This window comes from Arachis ipaensis, chromosome B3, assembly GCF_059453495.1.
Source record: "Arachis ipaensis isolate K30076 ecotype BB chromosome B3, ASM5945349v1, whole genome shotgun sequence".
Lineage (NCBI taxonomy): Eukaryota > Viridiplantae > Streptophyta > Magnoliopsida > Fabales > Fabaceae > Arachis > Arachis ipaensis.
The window spans coordinates 26002951-26024856 of NC_142438.1; the positions used below are offsets into that span (position 1 = coordinate 26002951).

Here is a 21906-nt window from a genome sequence, read left to right on the forward strand (position 1 = left end):
TCATCCTTTGATCAAGTATTATCTTTAAGCATCAAACTATGAATCTTATTCCTCTTACTCCTCATAATTGTTTAAAAGTATAAAATAAAATATATTGTTAAATTATTAGACTAAAAAAATTAAACTAAAAAAATTAAATTAATAATTAAATAATTATTAAAAATAATAATTCTAATGGCTCTCTAATATTTCTCATAAATTTAATTAGTTTAGAGTAAACATGTATATCAGTATATATAATATTAAATTAAATTTAACGCATTAATATCACTTCAATAATCTCTCTGTATGCTCCATATGCTTCTATGCAAACATATGGCTTTAATAAATATGGGTGCTTTATCACATCTTTGCAGCTCCATATGCTTCTATGCAAACATATGGCTTTAATAAATAAAACCATATATGCATGGTTTATATAAATTATATTGGTTAATTAATTAATTATGCAATCGAGTCCTTTGTTATTATTGTGATTAAACTCACGTACATATTATTTAATATAGTATATTAGTATTTGTTTAATAATGTATGACATTCATATTCGTCCATATTATGTGAAGTGATTCCAGACAACCTCAAACTCAGATATATATTTAGGAACTTTGATGAATAATTGACAATGTTGACTTTGTTAGGAAATTATTTTAATTTTTTAATTTGTTTGTGGGTAATACATATATTAATTGTAATCACAAATTATGTTATTTTAAATTAAATGACTTATATAATAGTCATTTTATTTATTGTTATAAATGCTAAATTGAATAAGTCATTATTACTTTTTGATTTGGAATTAAATAAGAATAAAACCGGATATTATCTTTTGTTCTTTAGATAATTATCTTGTATATTTTAGATATATTATCTTTTGGACTTTAGATACTATTTTATTTGGGTTTAAGGAGTTTAATGGGTGCCATGCTCAAATATAAATAGGCTTTCAGGGTTTTGGTCCTCAATATATCAAAGTCGTTTTTGTTACTCTTTTCCCATTAAAAGAGTTGCAGTTCAGCCTCCTAGGAATATAGAAAGCTTTAGTTGAGGAAGATCGAAAGAACCACTAGATCCAAATTTTTTCATCAATTTCTAACTCTTGTGAATAAAGGTACACTTCTGCATTATGATATATTTTTGGTGATTCAATATAGATGATCTGAGTTATTGAAATTAATTTATTCTAACAAGTGATATCAGAGCCATCCATAATTTAATCATTAAAAATATTTAATTTTATTTTATTCGATCAATATACATACATATGCGTTATTTACATTACATATAAAATTGCTGCAAGCTTTGTGAAATTGTTTCCATGTGCATCGTGTGTCATATATATATATATGTCTACAGATGCATTATGTTTTTCAACTTATGATTAAAGACATACTAATATGTATGTATGTTGATGGACATTAATTGTTTGGTTATACAGTAAAGGTATATTTATATATGTATATAATTATACGATATTAATTTGGCACTTAATTTATATATAATGATTAATTTTAATTTTAATGGATCAAAAAAATTCCTTTGATACATGAATATGTTTTAGTTATAATTATGTTTTTTTTTTTTTTTAAAGATCTAAAAGGATACTATTAAGATTTAATTTCTTTTGGAATTTAAATATTTTTTTGTTACATAAAAAAACTGGTAACAATTTGGATTAGTATCCCCATCTATTTTATAAAGATTTGGTTTTAGAATAAATTGATTGAACATTATGCTGCCAAAGTAGCCTCTTTTGGGAAAATTGATTTATTCAAAACATAAGGAATGTGATGTTATGTAATTCATGCGAATATTGGTCAGCTCAAAGGAAGGCCTATATTTGGCCGAATTACATACACATATTCATGGTAAATACATGTTTGGGTAACTAATTAAGAATAAAGTAATGCTTATTATTTATGCGGACAATAATCGGCCCAAAGGAAGTTTATTGTTTGGCCAAATAATAAGCATTGCACACTTTTGTTTATTTTCTATTAATTATGCGGTCAATAATCGGCCCAAAGGAAGGTTATTGTTTTGCCAATTAATAGAAAATATATGCGGTAATAAATAGGTTGCGAAGTTTAAGTTTCCATGTGCGCATTAAGTCGGTCCAAAGAAATGCTTAATGTGTGACGGGAATTTTGACAATATTTGATTACTGCAATGAGACTATCACTTACAGTTAATTTTTCTATCCAAAGATTGAAAATTAATGTTGTTCTAGATATCTCAATATGGATTTTTTTCCATTATTTGACTAATGTTTACTGCATGTTTATTTGTTCTAAACCAGAAACTATGGCTTTAACTACCAATGTTTCTGCACAAATTAGCAGTATTCCTATGTTGAATGGTTCAAACTTTAAAGTTTGGAAGGATACCGGGGAGATTGTCCTCGGTTGTATGGATCTAGATATAGCTCTTCGAGAGGAGAAACCCACTTCCACTCCGAAAAATCTCAATGAGATTAAAATAGAGAAGTGGGAGAGATCCAATCGAATGAGCATTATGATCATGAAACGCTCAATTCCTGAGGCGTTTCGGGGCTCAATTACTGAGGATAAAGATGCTAAACAGTTCCTGAAAGATGTTGAAAAATTCTTTACTAAGAATGAAAAGGCGGAGGCAAGTAGTCTTTTGAGCAAACTTGTCTCCATGAGGTATAAAGGTAAAGGGAACATGAGGGAGTACATTATGGAAATGTCTCATCTTGCTTCAAAATTGAAAGCACTAAAGTTAGAGCTGTCTGAAGATTTACTCGTGCATTTCATTTTGATTTCCCTTCCTGCACACTTTGGGCAATTTAAAATGAGTTATAACACTCTGAAGGACACTTGGTCCTTAAATGAGCTTATATCTCACTGTGTGCAAGAAGAAGAGAGGCTACAGCAAGATAAGATTGAAAGTGCTCACATAGCTTCATCTTCTCAGTATAAAAGAAAGCATAATACCATTGCGGATGTGCCTTCTCAGCAGAAAAAGGCTAAGAAACACGATCAAGTTTTAACCTGTTTCTTTTGTAAGAAGGTGGGACACATAAAAAAGGATTGTACCAAATATGCCACCTGACGTGTAAAGAAGGGTATAATTCTTACTTTCGTTTGTTCTGAGACTAGTTTAAGTTATGCACCTGTTGATACTTGGTGGGTAGATTCAGCTGCTACTGCTCATGTAAGTGTTACTATGAAGGGTTGCCTGTGGAGCCGACCGCCAAGTGATGCTGAAAGATACATCTATGTGGCAGACGGCAATATAGTTGCAGTCGAAGCTATAGGAACCTTTAGATTATGTTCCACGAGTGGATTTTACTTAGATTTATTAGAGACATTTTATGTACCGTCATTTAAACGGAATTTAGTTTCTGTTTCTCGTTTGGACAAATCAGGTTATTTTTGTTCGTTCGGAGACAATAAAGTTAATCTCTTCTATAATTCGAATAATATTTGCTCTGGTCATTTGGTGGATAATCTATATAGGCTGGACTTAAATTCCTATAATAATAAAATATTACAAACGGGTACAAAACGAAAACAAAATGAGAATTCGGCATCATTATGGCACAAATTAGGTCATATCTCTAAACAGAAAATTCAGAGGCTCGTGTCGAATGAAATTCTTGGACCCCTAAATTTGACGGACTTTGAAGTCTGCATTGAGTGCATAAAGGAAAAAAGGACAAACAAAAGAAAATTAGGTGCCAAGAGAGCTAAAGATGTCTTAGAACTGATACATACCGATATATGTGGCCCATTCCTTACTGTCTCTTGGAATGGACAACGGTACTTTATTACGTTCATAGATGATTACTCTTGTTACGGGTATCTATATTTAATTCATGAAAAGTCTCAAGCCTTGGATGTTTTCAAGTCTTTCAAAGCTGAAGTTGAACTTCAACTTGGAAAGAAAATTAAAGCTGTCAAATATGATCGTAGTGGTGAATACTACGGAAGATATGACGGTTCAGGTGAGCAACGTCCCAGGCCTTTTGCTCTTTTCCTAGAGGAGTGTGATATTGCTCCGCAATACACCATGCCAGGCAAACCTAGCATGAATGGTGTTGCAGAATGAAGGAACCAAACTCTTAAAGACATGGTGAGAAGTATGATTAGTCATTCTTCTTTGCCTGAATCACTCTGGGGAGAAGCCTTAAAGACCGCAGTGTACATCCTTAATAGGGTGCCAAGCAAAGCAGTTAACAAAACCCCATATGAAATTTGAACTGGGAAAAGGCGCAGTATAAAGCATTTGCATATTTGGGGATGTCCAGCTGAGGCGCGACCTTATAGGCCGCATGAAAGAAAATTGGACTCAAGGACAATTAGTTGCTACTTTGTTGGCTACGCTGAGCGTTCACGGGGTACAAGTTTTACAATCCTGCATCAAGGTCTATTTTTGAAATAGAAAATGCGAGATTTCTTGAGGATGTTGAGTTTGGGGGGAAGGAAATATTAAGAATGTTGCTTTTGATGAGGATTCTGTAACTGACAATGATCTGGTCTTTGTACCTATTATTGTTCAAGACACATTTATAGTACAAGAGCACAATGAGAATTCTACTGTAGATCCAATTACAGTACAAGAGAACAATGAGAATATCATTGTTTCTCAAGATACTGCTACAGCACAGGAAAATAATGAGAATCCTCCTCAATCCCAATCCATACAGCAAACTCAACAACCTCAAGAAGTGTCACTAAGGAGATCCAATAGAGAAAGGAGAAAATCCATCTATGGTCTCAAACAAGCTTCCCGTCAATGATATCACAAGTTCATCAAGTCATTACCTCATGGTTTTGAGGTAAATATCATAGATGAGTGTGTATACCATAAGTTCAGTGGGAGTAAATATATCTTTTTGGTCTTACGTGTTGATGACGTTCTACTTGCCAGTAACGATATAGGCTTGTTGCTTGAAACTAAGAAATTTCTATCGAACAAATTCGAAATGAAAGATTTTGGTGATGCCTCTTTTGTATTAGGAATCGAGATACTAAGAGATCGCTCTCAAGGTATTTTTGGATGATCACAAAAGAACTATATCGAAAAAATTTTAAGTAGATATGGCATGGAAAGATGTAGACCAATGGACACACCCGTAGCTAAAGGAGACAAGTTCAGTCTCAAACAATGCCCTAAAATGATCTTGAGAGGATAGCAATGCATGATAAACATTATGCATCAGCACTAGGGAGCTTAATGTATACTCAAGTCTACATACGTTCCGATATATCATTTATAGTGGGAGTGTTGGGTAAATACTTGAGCAATCCAGGCATGAATCATTGGATAGCTGTTTAATGCGTAATGCGTTATTTAAAGAGAACAAAGGTTACATGCTTACTTATCGGAGATCAGAAAATTTGGAGATCATTAGGTACTCTGATTCCGATTTCATGGCATATGGTTGCGAAACCTTGTCACTAAGCTTCATATAGTAGATGACATTGAAAGACCATTAAAGATATTTTGTGACAATAAGTCAGCAGTACTATACTCCAATAACAATAAGAGCTTGACAAAATCGAAGCATACAAACATCAAGTTCTTAGTTGTCAAGGAGAAAGTTTAAGAAAAACAGATTTCCATAGGACATATAGGAACAGAGTATATGCTAGCAGTCTAGCAGACCCATTACCAAGGGGTTGATCCCTAAAGTCTTTCATGAGCATACTGCTCGGATGGGTGTCAATATTTGTGATGCCTTGGTTTAGTGGGAGTTTATCTTATGCTATATGTCCTATGACAGATATTGAATTATTTTTCTGCAGAATTAAATTGATGGTTTATTTTATGTTATGTAAAATATTCATTTTGTAATATTTGTATTGTGTTTGATCTCAATAAAGTTGGACTAGCTGGAAATAGACATGCATGAGATCACTTGGCATGTAATTTCCATATTACTCATCCAAATTTGATCTATGTCGTTAAGTATATTAGGATGGTGATTGGCGTGGTTTAGTCACGGCAATCAATGTGATAAAAGCTGCGGTAGTTCCATATCTAATGTATGAGATGGACCAGATTGTTAAAGTAATGAGAGAAATAGCATTCAGATGCGCGCATAAAGTTTATAAAGTGTGATTATGTCAAGAAAGAATATATGTATAGCCCAAGTGGGAGATTGTTAGTAAATTATTTTAATTTCCTAATTTGTTTGTGGGCAATACATATATTAATTGTAATCACAAATTATGCTATTTCAAATTAAATGACTTATATAATGGTGATTTCATTTATTGTTATAAATGCTAAATTGAATAAGTCATTATTACTTTTTGATTTGGAATTAAATGAGAATAAAACCGGATATTATCTTTTGTTCCTTAGATAATTATCTTTTAGATTTTAGATATATTATCTTTTGGACTTTAGATACTATTTTATTTGGGTTTAAGGGTTTAATGGGTGCCATGCTCAAATATAAATAGGCATTCAGGGTTTCAGTCCCCAATATACCAAAGCCGCCTTTGTTACTCTTTTTCCATCAAAAGAGTTACAGTTCAGCCTCCTAGGAATATAGAAGGCTTTGGTTAAGGAAGATCGAAAGAACCACTAGATCCAAATTCTTCCATCAATTTCTAACTCTTGTGAGTAAAGATATACTTCCGCATTATGATATATTTTTGGTGATTCAATATGGATGATTTGGGTTATTGAAATTAATTTATTCCAAGAGACTTTTAATTCGTGTTTATTCTGCTATGTTGAAAAGAAATATGTACCCATATATATGAAACCCAGAACCTAATATAAAATTTCTTTGTGAACTATATAATCCACATGAACAGTAACAAATAATATTTTGGTTATATGCGTTGTATATTCTTTAATATTATAGTTAATATTTCACTTAAATTAATGCTTAAAAGACTAAAATCGTTAAAATTTATTAGGCCCAAACCATTCGTTTTGCACATTAAACTCATTAGCAAAAATATTAAACCAACATTTTTATTAGGCAGGTCTCATTAACACTAATAAGTCTAAGATGAGACAAATAATTTTAGGAAAGCATTGTTGTTGTCTTGTCCCATCAAACTGATGTCATATTGTTAACATTTATTATATTTAAAATTGTTCCTAATATTAATTTTAATTTTAAAATTATTTTTTGATTTTAAATATTTTTTAAAGATAAAATTACCTTTATTTTTTTTTTCATTCTCATACAACCTTTTATTCATCCTTTTTCACTCACGACAATACAAAAGAAAACATTTACTAGGATAATTGCTTAAAATCTTAACATAAATTTTTTATTGAATAAATTACCATATGTATTCATAAAAGATATTAACGCTGACAAATGTACCCATCAAATAAGAAAATAATCATTGTACCTATAAAAAATAGGTTTCGTATGACAGAAACTCTAAATTTAAAAACCCCAAATTCTCTCTCTCTCTCTCTCTCTCTCTCTCTCTCTCTCTCTCTCTCTCTCTCTTCTTCAAACTCTTCGATGAGTGCCCCGCCGACGATCCCCTCCCTTTTTCCTTCCTTCTTTTCCCCTATTCTTTCATTTGATTCCTTCTTCCTTCAAATTTTGTCAAGTATCTCACCACCCGCTTAATCACCATGTACCCCGCGCATGCGGCTCACCTTCCGAATTACGCTCAGTGTTCCACAATTTTCCCAATAAGAAAGACATATTCCTCTACAATGCGCTTTTCAGCAGCTACGTGCTCTACCGATACATCATTTTGCTCTTCGTTGAATTGGTTTCCGTGGCAGGACTTCTGCCGGACAATTTCACGCTGTCGTGTGCTGTCAAGGCCTGCATTGGGCTCATAGAGGTGGAGCTCAGGGAAGTGCTTCACGCGCTTGCTTTGAAGCTAGGACTGTGCTCTGATTCTTTTGTGGGAAATGCGCTTATTGTTATGTATGATAAGTGTGGGTTTGTAGAGAGTGCGTTCAAGGTATTTGAGAAAATGTCTCGAAGAAACTTGGTTTCGTGGAACTCGATTATGCTTATGTTCTCGGAGAATAGACTTTTTGGTGAGATTTGTGGTCTGTTTAAGGAGGTTTTGTTGAATGGTGGTAGTGATGAAGGTTCGGTTCCTGGTATTACTACTATGGTCACAATGGTTCCTATGGTGGCTGCAATGAGTGAAGTGAATTTGGGGATGCTGCTTCATGGTTTGGCTTTGAAATTGAGTTTTTGAAATTGGGACACTTACCGAAGAGTTGAAAGAATATTTAGAGAGAGAAAGAGATAGAGAGAAAGAGAGAGAGAAAGAGAGAAAGAGAGTGAGTGAGAGAGGATGATGGTGGTAGTGATGGAGACAATTTGGGATTTTTGAATAGTTTTTTAAGGTTTGGATATTTCCATCACACAGAACCCATTTTTTTATGGATACAATGGTCGTTTTCTTATTTGATGGGTACATTTGTTAGTGTTCGTATCTTTTATAGGTACATATGGTAGTTTATTCATTCTTTGTTATTAAACTTATGCTAATGTTAGACCTTCAAGCAACCATCTTGGTGACTGTTTTCATTTGTTACGTTATAAGTGACGAAAGATACATAAAAAACTTTGTCAGAGTGAAAAAATGAAAACGAAATGAAGATGCAATTTTATCTTTAAAAAATGTTTGAGATTTAAAAGATGAGTTTAAAACTAAAATTAATGATAGGGACGATTTTCAACATAAAAAAATGTTAGAGACAATTTTGATTTTCAGCCAAAATCATAAGGACTAAAATAATACTCAATCTTTAGGATAAGTATTGTTTTGGTCCCAAAGATTTATGCAAAATCAAAATTATACTTAACCAATTTTTTGGTTCAAAATGACTCTAACGTTATATTTAGTATTAAAATCATCTTTTGACAAATTTACCCTTAATAAAATTTGACAATAACTCTTCATAAAAGCACCAATCAAGCAAGACTAATAACACCCACGTATAAAGACTGTACTTTGCTAGAGTTTTTCACTTTTCATGTAAATGAAGGCCTTAGTTGTTGCCGCCTACTTGGCTTTGCCTAGTCCTTCTTGTTCATCTTGATCTTGTTCTAATAGGTTTCTCATCCGTCTTGTTAGTTTCAAGAAGCTCCTCTATGAGATACGCTACTACTGCTTCTTCATCATTGCAAGTCATCTTTAATTGAATTCTTACTTTCCAAATTTTAATAGTTTTATCTTGAGACTCTACTTCTTCTCTTTCATTGCTATGGTCTCACCCTACTCACTTTTCATTTTAGTGAGAAATTGTGTTGTTTCTTTTTGTTTTTACTGATATTTTTTATATGGCTCTCTTTTTCTAGAACTATTTGTCTTTGCTCTTTTTCATTAAGCATTTTTTAGCATCAATTTCTACTCTTAATCTTCTTCTAGGTCTTGATGATTTGCATTCCTTTTTTTTCATCTGTGGCACTAGGACATATTGCAACCCTACTCTTGACTTTTTGTTGCCCTTACTCGTCTTATTATGGAGGCGCTCATTTTTAGTAACTTTTTAAAAGTTCGGTGGATATAGAGGAGTAGACACTAATTCATCATCATCCACTTTATGAGTTACTACAACTCGTTCCACTTTATTTTAAATCATTCTTTGGCTTGGGCAACCAACCAAGCCCAATTGAATTTTTTGTATCACTTCATCTGTATATTTATCATCTTCTATGTATTTAGTTGAGATTGAACTATCAATACTATTTCTTAGTTTCATGTCTTGTATATCTAGAAGTTCACCCATATCATTTTCCATTGCTTCTCCTCGAGGCCAAGACTACCAACAAATCATAAATTGCACCCACGTCATTTACTATGTTGTTCCCCTTTTCCCTTCCCATCATTGTCTATCTTCTCTAACCCTTTGTGTTTGGCTTTGCTACCCATAGGTATCTCATTTTCATATCCGTTCATCCTTCTTCTATTTTTTACTCTCACAATGTTGCCACCATCAACCCGAAAATTGTCATACCTCTTCTCAACAAAGATCTCATATTTTGCTTCATTTACTTCCAACTGAACTTTATCTTGTATATCAACACCCATGTAGTTTCCGCCATGACATGTATCAAATTGAAGCTTTGACCTTGAAAGGAATTTTTGTCTCATTTCATAATAGCACCCCAGACCTCTACAATATTACAAAAATTTCTCCTCACTCCTTGTTTTATAAGATTCATCCTCAGACCATCTCTTTATTTCTCCGAAATAATACAACAGGAAAGAAGATTGGAGAGTCTCCTGCATATTTTCAATTGAATTGTAAACAAAGACCATTTTAAATGGGTCCATGGATATTCTTTTAATAGTTTCCAACATCACATGCTCCCTTCTTCGTACTTCTCAACCACTTTATAATCATTTTTTTTCATAATCAGAACCTATAAGGACATGTTTGAAAGATCTATCATAACTTGTATATCTTGTCTCCTTCTTTCTTTGAGTATTTTGTTGCTCTTTCATGTGGTAACTACTAGGATTGATCCTATAACTAGCTTTCTTATTAACATCTCTCTCGTATTTAGCTACTGACACTGAAAAAAATGTTATGCCATAAACTGTTCAAGCTGTGATGTTGATGGTTTGATGAACTAGAAGGGATTAAGAGAGGGAGAGAAATAAGTTCTTCTCATTGTTGGAGAGAATGAAAATCACCTTAGAAAATATTTGTTGAGTTATTACACCTTATATACTATGTACTTTTTATGTACTCTCACTAAAAAAATAATTACAATGGTAAACCTATTATTGATAAAAAAATAATCTAGGTAACACCCTTCCGCAAGCTAGAAGTGTGTAAATCTAACAATCCTAGCTTGGAAACATTAGCAAGAAAAGGACCCGGTGGCAGAGCTTTGGTAAGAAAATCAGCAAGTTGATCCTTGGAACGAACTGGTATAAAATGAATGAGACCAGACAAATGCTTGTCCCTAAATGGATTTAAGAAGGGTCAAGGGTTCGTTAAAGCACATACAATGGAAGCTACGGATATGTTCGTGAAGGTTCCAGGGCCCGAAGAACCAATTCTCCGTTTCAAAGTCTTAGACACCACAACCGTTGGGTGGGTAAGATTAGTCCTTTCCCACATACGTGGGGTTCCTGTGCGACTGATGGTTCCGATGCTGTTAAATCAAGATGAGGAAGACGCCGTTATTATACATGATCTAGAACGTCGCTTGCGTGCAGACGCCCTTCTTAGCAGAAAACTATATTTCACCTATCTACGCTCACCGCACCATGAAGAAAATGTCATGCCCTAAACTGTTCAAGCTGTGATGTTGATGGTTCGATGAACCAAAAGGGATTAAGAGAGGGAGAAAAATAAGTTCTTCTCCATGTTGGAGAGAATGAAAATCACCTTAGAAAATATTTGTTGAGTTATTACACCTTATATACTATGTACTTTTTATGTACTCTCACTAAAAAATAATTACAATGGTAAACCTATTATTGATAAAGAAATAATCTAGGTAATACCCTCCCGCAAGCTAGAAGTGTGTAAATCTAACAATCCTAGCTTGGAAACATTAGCAAGAAAAGGAGCCGGTGGCAGAGCTTTGGTAAGAAAATCAGCAAGTTGATCCTTGGAACGAACTGGTATAAGATGAATGAGACTAGACAAATGCTTGTCCCCCAAACGGATTCAAGAAGGGTAAAGGATTCGTTAAGGCACATACAATGGAAGCTATGTTCGTGAAGGTTCCAGGGCCCGAGGAACCAATTCTCCGTTTCAAAGTCTTAGACACCACAACCGTTGGGTGGGTAAGATTAGTCATTTCCCACATACGTGGGGTTCCTGTGCGACTGATGGTTCCGATGCTGTTAAATCAAGATGAGGAAGACGTCGTTATTATACATGATCTAGAACGTCGCTTGCTTGCAGACGCCCTTCTTAGCAGAAAACTATACTTCACCTATCTACGCTCACCGCACCATGAAGAAAATGTCATGCCCTAAACTGTTCAAGCTGTGATGTTGATGGTTCGATGAACCAGAAGGGATTAAGAGAGGGAGAGAAATAAGTTCTTCTCCATGTTGGAGAGAATGAAAATCACCTTAGAAAATATTTGTTGAGTTATTACACCTTATATACTATGTACTTTTTATGTACTCTCACTAAAAAAATAATTACAATGGTAAACCTATTATTGATAAAAAAATAATCTAGGTAACACCCTTCCGCAAGCTAGAAGTGTGTAAATCTAACAATCCTAGCTTGGAAACATTAGCAAGAAAAGGACCCGGTGGCAGAGCTTTGGTAAGAAAATCAGCAAGTTGATCCTTGGAACGAACTGGTATAAAATGAATGAGACCAGACAAATGCTTGTCCCTAAACGGATTCAAGAAGGGTCAAGGGTTCGTTAAAGCACATACAATGGAAGCTACGGATATGTTCGTGAAGGTTCCAGGGCCCGAAGAACCAATTCTCCGTTTCAAAGTCTTAGACACCACAACCGTTGGGTGGGTAAGATTAGTCCTTTCCCACATACGTGGGGTTCCTGTGCGACTGATGGTTCCGATGCTGTTAAATCAAGATGAGAAAGACGCCGTTATTATACATGATCTAGAACGTCGCTTGCGTGCAGACGCCCTTCTTAGTAGAAAACTATACTTCACCTATCTACGCTCACCGCACCATGAAGAAAATGTCATGCCCTAAACTGTTCAAGCTGTGATGTTGATGGTTTGATGAACCAGAAGGGATTAAGAGAGGAAGAGAAATAAGTTCTTCTCAATGGAGAGAATGAAAATCACCTTAGAAAATATTTGTTAAGTTATTACACCTTATATACTATGTACTTTTTATGTACTCTCACTAAAAAAATAATTACAATGGTAAACCTATTATTGATAAAGAAATAATCTAGGTAAGAGACACTAATAGTTATACTCTATTTATTTCCCAGCCTTCAAGGTTATAAACTACCCTATGTGTATGGTTCTTGAAGGTATATTTAACAAAAGCAAATTCATGAGGAGTGCTCAACTGTTTCTTTTTCGATAAAAAGACAACAACATCTTGTCTCTCCTTGATAAATACTTCCCATACCCATTGAAGATTCACCAATTGTGGAATATTATCCACAAATACTATAAAGGATCTTTGCTTTAATATTCTAAAATTTTCACTTGCCTTTTGGTTTCGAAAAAGTTCTGTGTTCGCTCCCTGCTTCTTTGCCAAAGATTCTCTCAAATGGAGCTGATCTTGTTGGATACTTGAGATACATTTACTCTCCAAATATTACAAATAAATGGTCTAATATATGATCAAGGTATAATATCTACTTTTAATCTTTATACCTCTTAGACAATCATTGACTTGAGCGTCATAGTTTTTTGTAGGTACATTGCCACCGCGTTGAGACACTAACCAGGATCAAGGAGATCCACAGTCTCGTGTCTCAATCCTAAAAATTAATGTTCTATGACTCCGAGAGGTAATTCTAATCTTACTTAAAAATTGTGTCAACATGTTCTCCATCATACAAAAACCAGAAGAGTCTCAACAAAAAGATCATATAGATTGTTTCAGCACGAACCACCTTCAAATAGATTACCTACAATCCTAGACAATCCTAATAACCCTCATAAAAGGGTTATGGAAATAGACTCATTTCAAAAGGAGTTTAACTAAAAAAACAATATCAAGATCCAAAACTATGTGTATGACTACCTATGACCATAAGAGGAAAATCCAACCTCATTGAAGCCAAGAAGTAGGAGACACTCAACATCCAAATCGCTCTTAGGTTATGTTTGTTTGAGAGAAAATGAGAAGGAAAGAAAAGGGAGGAAAAAAAATTAGAAGAAAAATAATTATTTTTCATTGTTTGGTTGAGAAGAGAAATTAAAGAAAAAAAGTTGAATGGTGTAAAAAAGTGGATGAGACATACCAATTTTTTTTTTCAATTTTTTTAATATATTTTATAATACAAGAATGAAATTGTCTTTTTATAACATTTCTTTCCTTCTTATTTTTCTTTCATCCAAACACATCTAAAAAAAATAAAAATCCACTCAATTTCTTTCTTTCCAACCAAACATAGTCTTAGAGAGCTAGATAACAAATCCCCTCCCAGCTAGTACCTTTCTTGCTCCCAAGCTTATCTGACGATCCCTTACCAACACCAAACCCCCCACCGCCATGATTTTAGTTGGGATATTGAGCACCATGTTCCTCCAATTTATTAATGCTCTAGGATTAACACATTGAGAAAAAGTATCATAATGATGAACTCATAAGTGTTTATGAGGAAAAAGTCGCACCTAATGACCACATCACTTTGTTCATCGCCATCAAAACATTCTGATACCCAATCCTTTAAGATGAAGTGGTAAATCATACACTTCGACTTGGCCTGCAATGTCACCAAAGGAAAAACAAAACCTAAATTAGATCCAGGGAATCCCAGTGGTGCTACTATTGAAGAAGTACATCACATATCAAAAAATCATGAAAATTGTCAAAAGAGAAAAGGTTGTACAAGAAAAGTACCATAATGTCATCCTCCTTGCTAAATGTAAAAGCCTTCAAATATTCATTTATGTCGATCTAATGGATCCATAAATCCCCAAGCGAAAGAGGTATGCATGCCCAGATCAAAGCAGCCAAACTAGTCAAAGGCTTTTTTGAGGCACAACTGAGGTTGAAGTCATTCCTTTACTCCAAAACATCATGGACCTATCCTAAACAATCACAAATGCATTGATAATTAATAACTTCAACTCTGTGAAACTACTCTCCACTGTATTGAGGAACAAACCAATTGCCAGAAGTAAAAATGACAAAATCAAAAAAGATAACTGAAATGATAATACAAATTTAGAGTATCTTCAAGCCAAGGTTCATCAGAAAAACAAACACCCAACTTGGTTGAGTATCACAGTCAAAATGCCTAACCAATCATCATCCTCGTTATTAATTTATAAAGATAAACATAAATTGGATTACTTAAATATCATAAATAATTAATCATATATCATAAAATAATAATATTTGAATGACAAAGATAACAATATCTTATGTCAAAAGTTAAGATGGTATAAACGATGAATAATATAGGTGAAGCAAAAATTAAATGTAAAAGAAGACATAGAAAAAAATTTAAAGGGTAAAGTATTATTTTGATTTCTCAATATTTTGTCTAAATTTTAGTTTGATTCTTAATGTTTTTAAAAGTTCTATTTTAGTCTCAAAAAGTTTCAAATGGATTCAATATTATCTCACTGTTAAATATGACATGAACAATTAACATATTAAATAGACAATAACATTTAATTTCAACACATAAGTGAAATTAATTCTCCAACGATCACATATATAAATTATTTTTCTTAGATTTTGGAGCGTTGATAATTAATTACTAAAGTTTGAGATTTTATACAAAAAAATGAAAAAAAAATGTTAAAAAAGGGTTTTGATCATGTTTATATAATATACAAAATTAAAAAGATATAATTTAACTAAAAATATTATCAACATTCATGTCATCCACTTAAGTGGAATACAAATTTACCATTTTATATCATAATTATCAGAATTGAACCGAATCAGCCGAGTAAACCGAAAAACCGATAGTTTAACTGATTCGATTAGTAGACTAAGATCGGACTTGCATTTAAACTGGTCAACGATGGTTAAATCCGTTAAAAACTGATCCATTCGCACTTCAGACCCCACTAGACTCGTCGCGGATTCACGGTGCACCCACGGACCGCCGAATCATCGTAGAAACTCCCTCCAATACAACCCCAAAAATGTTAAAAGCAAGGTTTGAATATGGGGCTGCTTGTGCACACAAGCTCCCCCTTCACTATGCTAACTAGTTTCTTACTAATATATATATGACAAAAAAATATATATATAAAAAACCATGAATGAATTTTTTTTTTTTATCCTTTTAAGTATAGATTCACATGGATACTAAACAAGTAAAAACACATAGTATATAAATATATTGATATATTGATATTGATTGTGTTATCTTTTTTTCTTTGTTTATTTAAATTAAAAAAATATTTTATACTAGTGACTAATTTATTATCTCTTTTTACAGTATAAATTATATCTAATAATTAATATTTAATTATTATTAATATATTTTAAAAAAATATGCATTTAACTTTTAATTTTAATTATATTTTTATAATTTTATATTTTTATTTAATTATAACCGGATCAACCGAGTAAATTAGTAACTTACCAGTTGAATTAGTGACCAATAACCCAATCATATGATCGAATCGATTACCGATTCGATTTTGATAACTATGCTTTATATTATTATAATCTTATTCCACTCCAAGATATTTTTATTTTTCATTTTAATATATAGTTTAACTATTTTCTTTTTTGTCTTTTTTTTTCTTTCTGTGCATCTCGTGTAAGTATAGTTTATTTTCATCTCCATTGCATTTCATGGTACATTTACAATTAAAAAATATATTTATACACTGCAATTAATGACTCTGTATTTATATATAAATACATATTTTTGGTGACTATATAAATGCATATATTAATATATATTTTATACTAATAATTAATTTTAACAACTAATTTTAACATCCACATAACATTAATGTTTATACTTTTACACTAATCCACGATTATAGTATATTCACTTTCGTTATTCCTATGTGCATCGCCCATGCCTTACTCTAGTTAAACATGTATATAATACAATTTTTTCTATATATTCATATAGATACACATAAACACAAATTAAATTAAATCCAAATATTAACCATGAAAACATTCAATTAACAACAATTAACAAATGAAAGAAGTACATAAAATTTTAATATGAAAATATCCATTTCCCATGTGGCCTAGCTATGCTATTATTCTATCCTCCTATTTACTTCTCTAATTTTTGTTAATTATGTAAAAAAAATTGAAATAATTGCATTTCTATATCCAATCAAGTGAATCAACTGTCTAAATATATTTGGAAATGTTGGGAAGGCAAATAAGAGCTTCCACTTCTTGCTTCCTTTGTTACAGAATGCCAGTATAACATCTTTCCCTACTCTTCCAACTAGAATTATCAATGACATGAACAGAAAACCAATGACGGGATTATCCCAAAAATATATGTAATATATAATTGAAGAAATTAAAAATAATAATAAAAAAAGAAATAGATTGGGGAAAAAAAAGGAAAAGAAAAAAAAAATTATGAAAGCATTCTCAGCCCAACGCCCCAAATGATAGCTCACCCACGAATATTACACCCAATTAAACAAATCATTTTATCTAAAAAGTCAGGAGAAACCTCATCATAATCTCACTTGCCTTTGAAAAGAATCTCCAATTTCTTCTAAGTCGGGTGAAGAATCTGATTCTTCTGCCAAAGATTCAAGCATGCTTATTACTTCAGTAGTATCATCCAGATAATACTTAGCTTTGCTTGGTTTTTGTCCAACTGTGCAGGCAAATACAGAAGAATTGGCTGAAAGAATATTTCTTGAGATTGAACTACTGATTATTTCAAACATGTCTTCATCTGATCTATCATCACCAACACACAACACAAAATCAGCCTGTTTGCCATTCTCTGCCATTGATGAAAATATCCTTTCGGCAACTAAGCCTTTGCTCACATCCTGCAAAGAAAAACATTGACAGATGTATTCAACATGAAGCAGGTCACCTCTCATCAGGGTCCACAACAGCAATCTTAACCATAAGAGTTTATGCCAATGTTTTAAAAAAAAAAAACAAAAGATATTATGATTAAACGGCTCAGGTTCACAGGTCAAGTTGATGGAGGAGTTCTACTATATGCTTGTAGTTCAACCAAATGAACTATAAGAATCTCCAAAATTTCTTTTTCTTATATATTAAATAAAGTTCCACCCTGCCTATAATTTGACAATCAACAAATTTTAAACCTTTATGGCTGCAAATGTCCCTTTTTTTCTTTTTTTTTTTCCTTTTTTCTTTCTTTTCCTCTAATATTTGTCACTCAATGGCTGAAATGAACACTCCAATAATAAAATTGCTGGCAAGGCATGAATGATCTCTGCTGCTGATACCATTTGCTATTAAGTGCTTATCCGGGTTTTATTAGATAATGATTTAAAGAAATTATATATACCTGGGGTTTTACTTCAACAATGAACTGGCCACTCTTCACGGCAACGGGCTCATTGGCTAAAACACTTTCTAGATGATCCAACATTTCCTTAGCTTGAGAAGATCCGAAACCAAGATCTGCGTCCCGGTATTGCCAGACCAAAGCACTTTCCTTTGTTTCAATGTTGGAACCATCAGTTGCCTCTGTGTAGAGTTTCATCACGGGTTCAGCAATCTGCATCCATCCAAAGTCCATGTTCTTACCACAAATTTCCCATTGTGCACTTTGCGACCATCTGAAATGGGCTCAAATTTCTTAAAACATCGCCTCATCATAAAAGAGAACATATGACTGAATGTCAAGAGATAAGAAACTATACTGAAGAAAAATGCAAATGCACATATATTTACAAGAATGCCCTCAATATATATAATTACACCCCTTTTTATTTAATTTTGGATAAGAATAAATAAAAAAGTAGTATTTAGTGAATTTAGTTTCTAGATTTGATCACCTCTACTTACAAGAATACCTAGATCTATTTAATCTTGGGTTTTCTCAATTCTCATGACTAATTTAAACTTATACAGGGTAAAACGACTTGTTAAAAGCATTTGTCAAAGCAGAGATAAAAGGATTTCCAATTAGATTAAATGACTAAATACTGCCAAATTTGGATTGGGAAGAAAACTACCACGAGTAACAAAAGGAAATTAACATCATTTTTCATATTCAGACAAAAGGCCCCTTCTAACTTATAGCATAAGTTATGTGCGTAAATGTTTTATATGACCCATACAGTAAGTAATAGCAAAGATCATACCTCAAAAAGTAACCATGTTCTGCGGCAATTCCCAGATTTTTGCAGGGTAAGAACCAATCACTTAAGCTATTCCTCCCCCTTCCGCTAACAATGAAAACTACATTTCTGGGGTCTGCACAAAGCGTGTCCAAAAGAGAGATAACCTCATTGCTTGGACTCTTATTAATGGAATTCTGTGGCATCACCGTACCATCATAGTCCAACAAAATGGCCCTACTCCTTGCCCTCTTGTAAGATGAAACCATAGCATCAATTGAGAGCTTACGAAAATTTGGGTCAAGTGCTACAACTCTAAATCCAAAACTAAGACCAATTCCCCAACATCTTTTTCTTAGAAGGTCAGCGCAAGCCCTCTCCATGTCCTGCAAGAAACTACGTGACCAATATGCTACATCATGTGTGCTAACATACCGGTAGTGCTTTTCATGCCGCAACTGCTTCTCTCCATCACTCATTGAGATAGCCTCATTCATTGCCTCTGCAGTGGCCTCAACATTCCATGGATTGACACGTATAGCCCCACTGAGTGATGGAGAACACCCAATAAATTCTGATATTACTAACATACTCTTCTTTGGGCTTCTAATATCGGAACATGAACCATTACCAGATATTCCCTGTCTACAAGCAATATATTCATAAGGAGTTAGATTCATCCCATCTCTCACAGCTGTGACAATAACACACTCAGCAAGGCTGTAATAGGCAACCTTTTCAGCAACTGAAACTGATCTATCAATAAAAATAATTGGTTCATAACCAGGCCGTCCATACATCCTGTTAATCCTGCTGCAGCTTTCTTCTATTTCAGCATGTATCTCTTCTAGATGTATCCCTTTTCCCCTTGCAGGATTTACAACCTGGACCAGAACAGCTCTTCCTTGCCATTTGGGGTGTTGTTTGAGCATTTGCTCCATAGCCAAAATCTTCAAATTAATACCTTTAAAAATGTCCATATCATCAACACCAAGCAAAATGGTTTTCCCTTCAAATTGCTGTTTGAGCTCCCTTGCCTTGCACTCCTCATCTGCCATCTTCATAACGGTTTCAATTCGACCCATGTGAATCCCTACAGGCATAATCTTAATACTGATAGTCCTTCCATAATATTCCAATCCTAGATAGCCCCTCTTTGACTGATACTCCAGACCCAGCATACGACTACAGCAAGAAAGGAAATGACGAGCATAGTCAAACGTGTGGAATCCAATGATATCAGAGTTGAGTAATGCTTTAAGTATCTCCTCCCTGACAGGAAGAGTCCTATATATCTCTGATGAAGGAAAGGGACTATGCAGGAAAAATCCCAGTTTAACCCTGTTAAAGCGCCTTCTTATAAAGGTTGGCAGCACCATCAAATGATAATCATGAACCCAAATAAAATCATCTTCTGGGTTTATTATTTCAACTACCTTTTGAAAAAATAGCTTATTTGCTAGCACATAGGCTTCCCATAAAGATCGATCAAAACGGTGGCTGTTAGCGGTTGAAAATGGTAACATGTAATGAAAAAGTGGCCATAACTGCCTTTTACAGAAGCCATCATAAAACTTTGCCAAAACATCAGCGGGTAGAAAAGTAGGAACACATTTGAATTTATCCAACAAATACTGTGACACATCATCCTGCTCAGCTGGGTCAATGTCAACACGCAATGATCCAACATAAAGAACCTCCATCTCTTCTGGAAGTCCATCCTTGAGTTGTAAAAGCAAGGAATCCTCATTCCAACTGAAATTCCAACCTTGGTTGTCCTCTCGTCGCTTTGCTTTTAAAGGTAGCTGATTTGCTACAATGATCATTCTATCTGTAGAAACAGTTGACGGGTTATCAGAAGAAACACTAACTGCCTGATCATCATCTACTTCTGTGACAATCCCAGGTACACTCATAACCCTTGGCATCCGCCGCCGTTCTTTAAACGAATTCCCCATTGCCGGGAAATTCCCAGAAGCCAAATCTAAGAGATTTGTATACGACCTTGACATCATCTTTGCGTCGTCTTAATTGCACACAATCCAAAAAAACTGACTTACTCTACAAAATTGACAAAAAGCACCAATATTAAAATCATTCATCATTTGAATACACAAGTAAACAATGAAACTCACAACCAACATACACAAGAGGGCGTAAGCATAAACATTAACAAGCGAAAGTAAGATTCATGAACTGATGATAACCAAGAACACTTACTCTTGGCTAGTCATTTGTGCTGAAAAATTATTTGCAATTTACCCAAATGCAGACACATAGCGCATACACATATGCAACATGATTCGATAAAGAAGCATTCCAACGTTTGACAGTGTTCCAACATAGGCTATATTACATCACAAACAAGAAAACATGCATTATACCAACCAAACCCCGTCGATTCCCATCACAATAAGATCAAAGACAACAAAATCCGACCACATAAAATGAAAATAGAAACCTTTTGTTCTTTACCCTCATTCTAAGCAACACAGAAATGGAGCTAAGGAATTGGGAAAATGGGGAATTAAAACATACCTGTAGCGATTGAAACAATGACCAAAGAATCCTTATTGGTGACAGTAGCAGGTTGGAGCTGAATTCGATTGGGAAAATTTCTGCAGATAACACCTAAAAAGGGAAAGGAAAAAAACTAGGGTTTCTTATTTCGCAAGATCTCAATTCTCAACTCTTTTCTTCTTCGTTCTCCTTCTCCTTATTCTTCTCTCCCACAAAAATGAGAACAATAATAATAAAATAAAAAATAAGAAACGAATTATTATGATGATGAAATAGGAAAGCGCTAGGAAATAATGAATATTCAGAGAATTAATAATATAAACCTTTTAGTTTTCAGTTTTACGCATTAATTCATATAATTAATAATTAAAAAATATTATTATTCAAGAGATGTGATGACTGGAAAATACCTTAATTTTATTTATTTTAAACAAAAATATTAGTTGGTGTCTCTTTTTATTTCTTTATTATCTTTTTCTAAAGCACAACATAATCGTGCACCTCTTATCTACAGTTTCAGAGGCAAAAGGAATCGCGGCAC

At 33.6% G+C, this 21906-nt stretch overlaps 2 protein-coding genes and 1 long non-coding RNA gene across 3 annotated transcripts; 1 reads left to right on the forward strand and 2 right to left on the reverse strand.

Annotated features, from left to right (window-relative positions):
• The first annotated feature begins 7465 nt into the window (after positions 1 to 7465).
• Positions 7466 to 8168, forward strand: LOC110269417 (pentatricopeptide repeat-containing protein At1g18485-like). Its single transcript, XM_088506846.1, has 2 exons — positions 7466 to 7469; positions 7558 to 8168. The coding sequence occupies exons 1-2, from the start codon at positions 7466 to 7468 to the stop codon at positions 8166 to 8168; spliced, it is 615 nt and encodes a 204-aa protein (XP_088362972.1).
• A 5644-nt stretch (positions 8169 to 13812) lies between these two features.
• Positions 13813 to 14866, reverse strand: LOC110270048 (uncharacterized). The gene is made up of 3 exons (XR_015907052.1): positions 14835 to 14866; positions 14461 to 14651; positions 13813 to 14323 (listed from the first exon to the last, which is right to left on the reverse strand). It is a non-coding gene; the product is annotated as an uncharacterized LOC110270048 (long non-coding RNA).
• Positions 14867 to 16883: 2017 nt separating this feature from the next.
• Positions 16884 to 21690, reverse strand: TPS7 (trehalose-phosphatase/synthase 7). Its single transcript, XM_016333059.3, has 4 exons — positions 21384 to 21690; positions 18870 to 20906; positions 18068 to 18341; positions 16884 to 17573 (listed from the first exon to the last, which is right to left on the reverse strand). The coding sequence occupies exons 2-4, from the start codon at positions 20858 to 20860 to the stop codon at positions 17247 to 17249; spliced, it is 2592 nt and encodes an 863-aa protein (XP_016188545.2). The 5' UTR covers positions 20861 to 20906; positions 21384 to 21690; the 3' UTR covers positions 16884 to 17246.
• Between the last annotated feature and the right edge of the window lie 216 nt (positions 21691 to 21906).

Bases quoted from the DNA above. Each gene is read 5' to 3' on its own strand.
- TPS7 (XM_016333059.3), bottom strand. From the start codon at position 20,860: ATGATGTCAAGGTCGTATACAAATCTCTTAGATTTGGCTTCTGGGAAT. The intron at 18,342-18,869 runs GTATGATCTTTG...AGCCCATTTCAG, and splicing joins GAACATGGTTACTTTTTGAG to ATGGTCGCAAAGTGCACAAT. The intron at 17,574-18,067 runs GTATATATAATT...TTTTCTTTGCAG, and splicing joins TTGTTGAAGTAAAACCCCAG to GATGTGAGCAAAGGCTTAGT.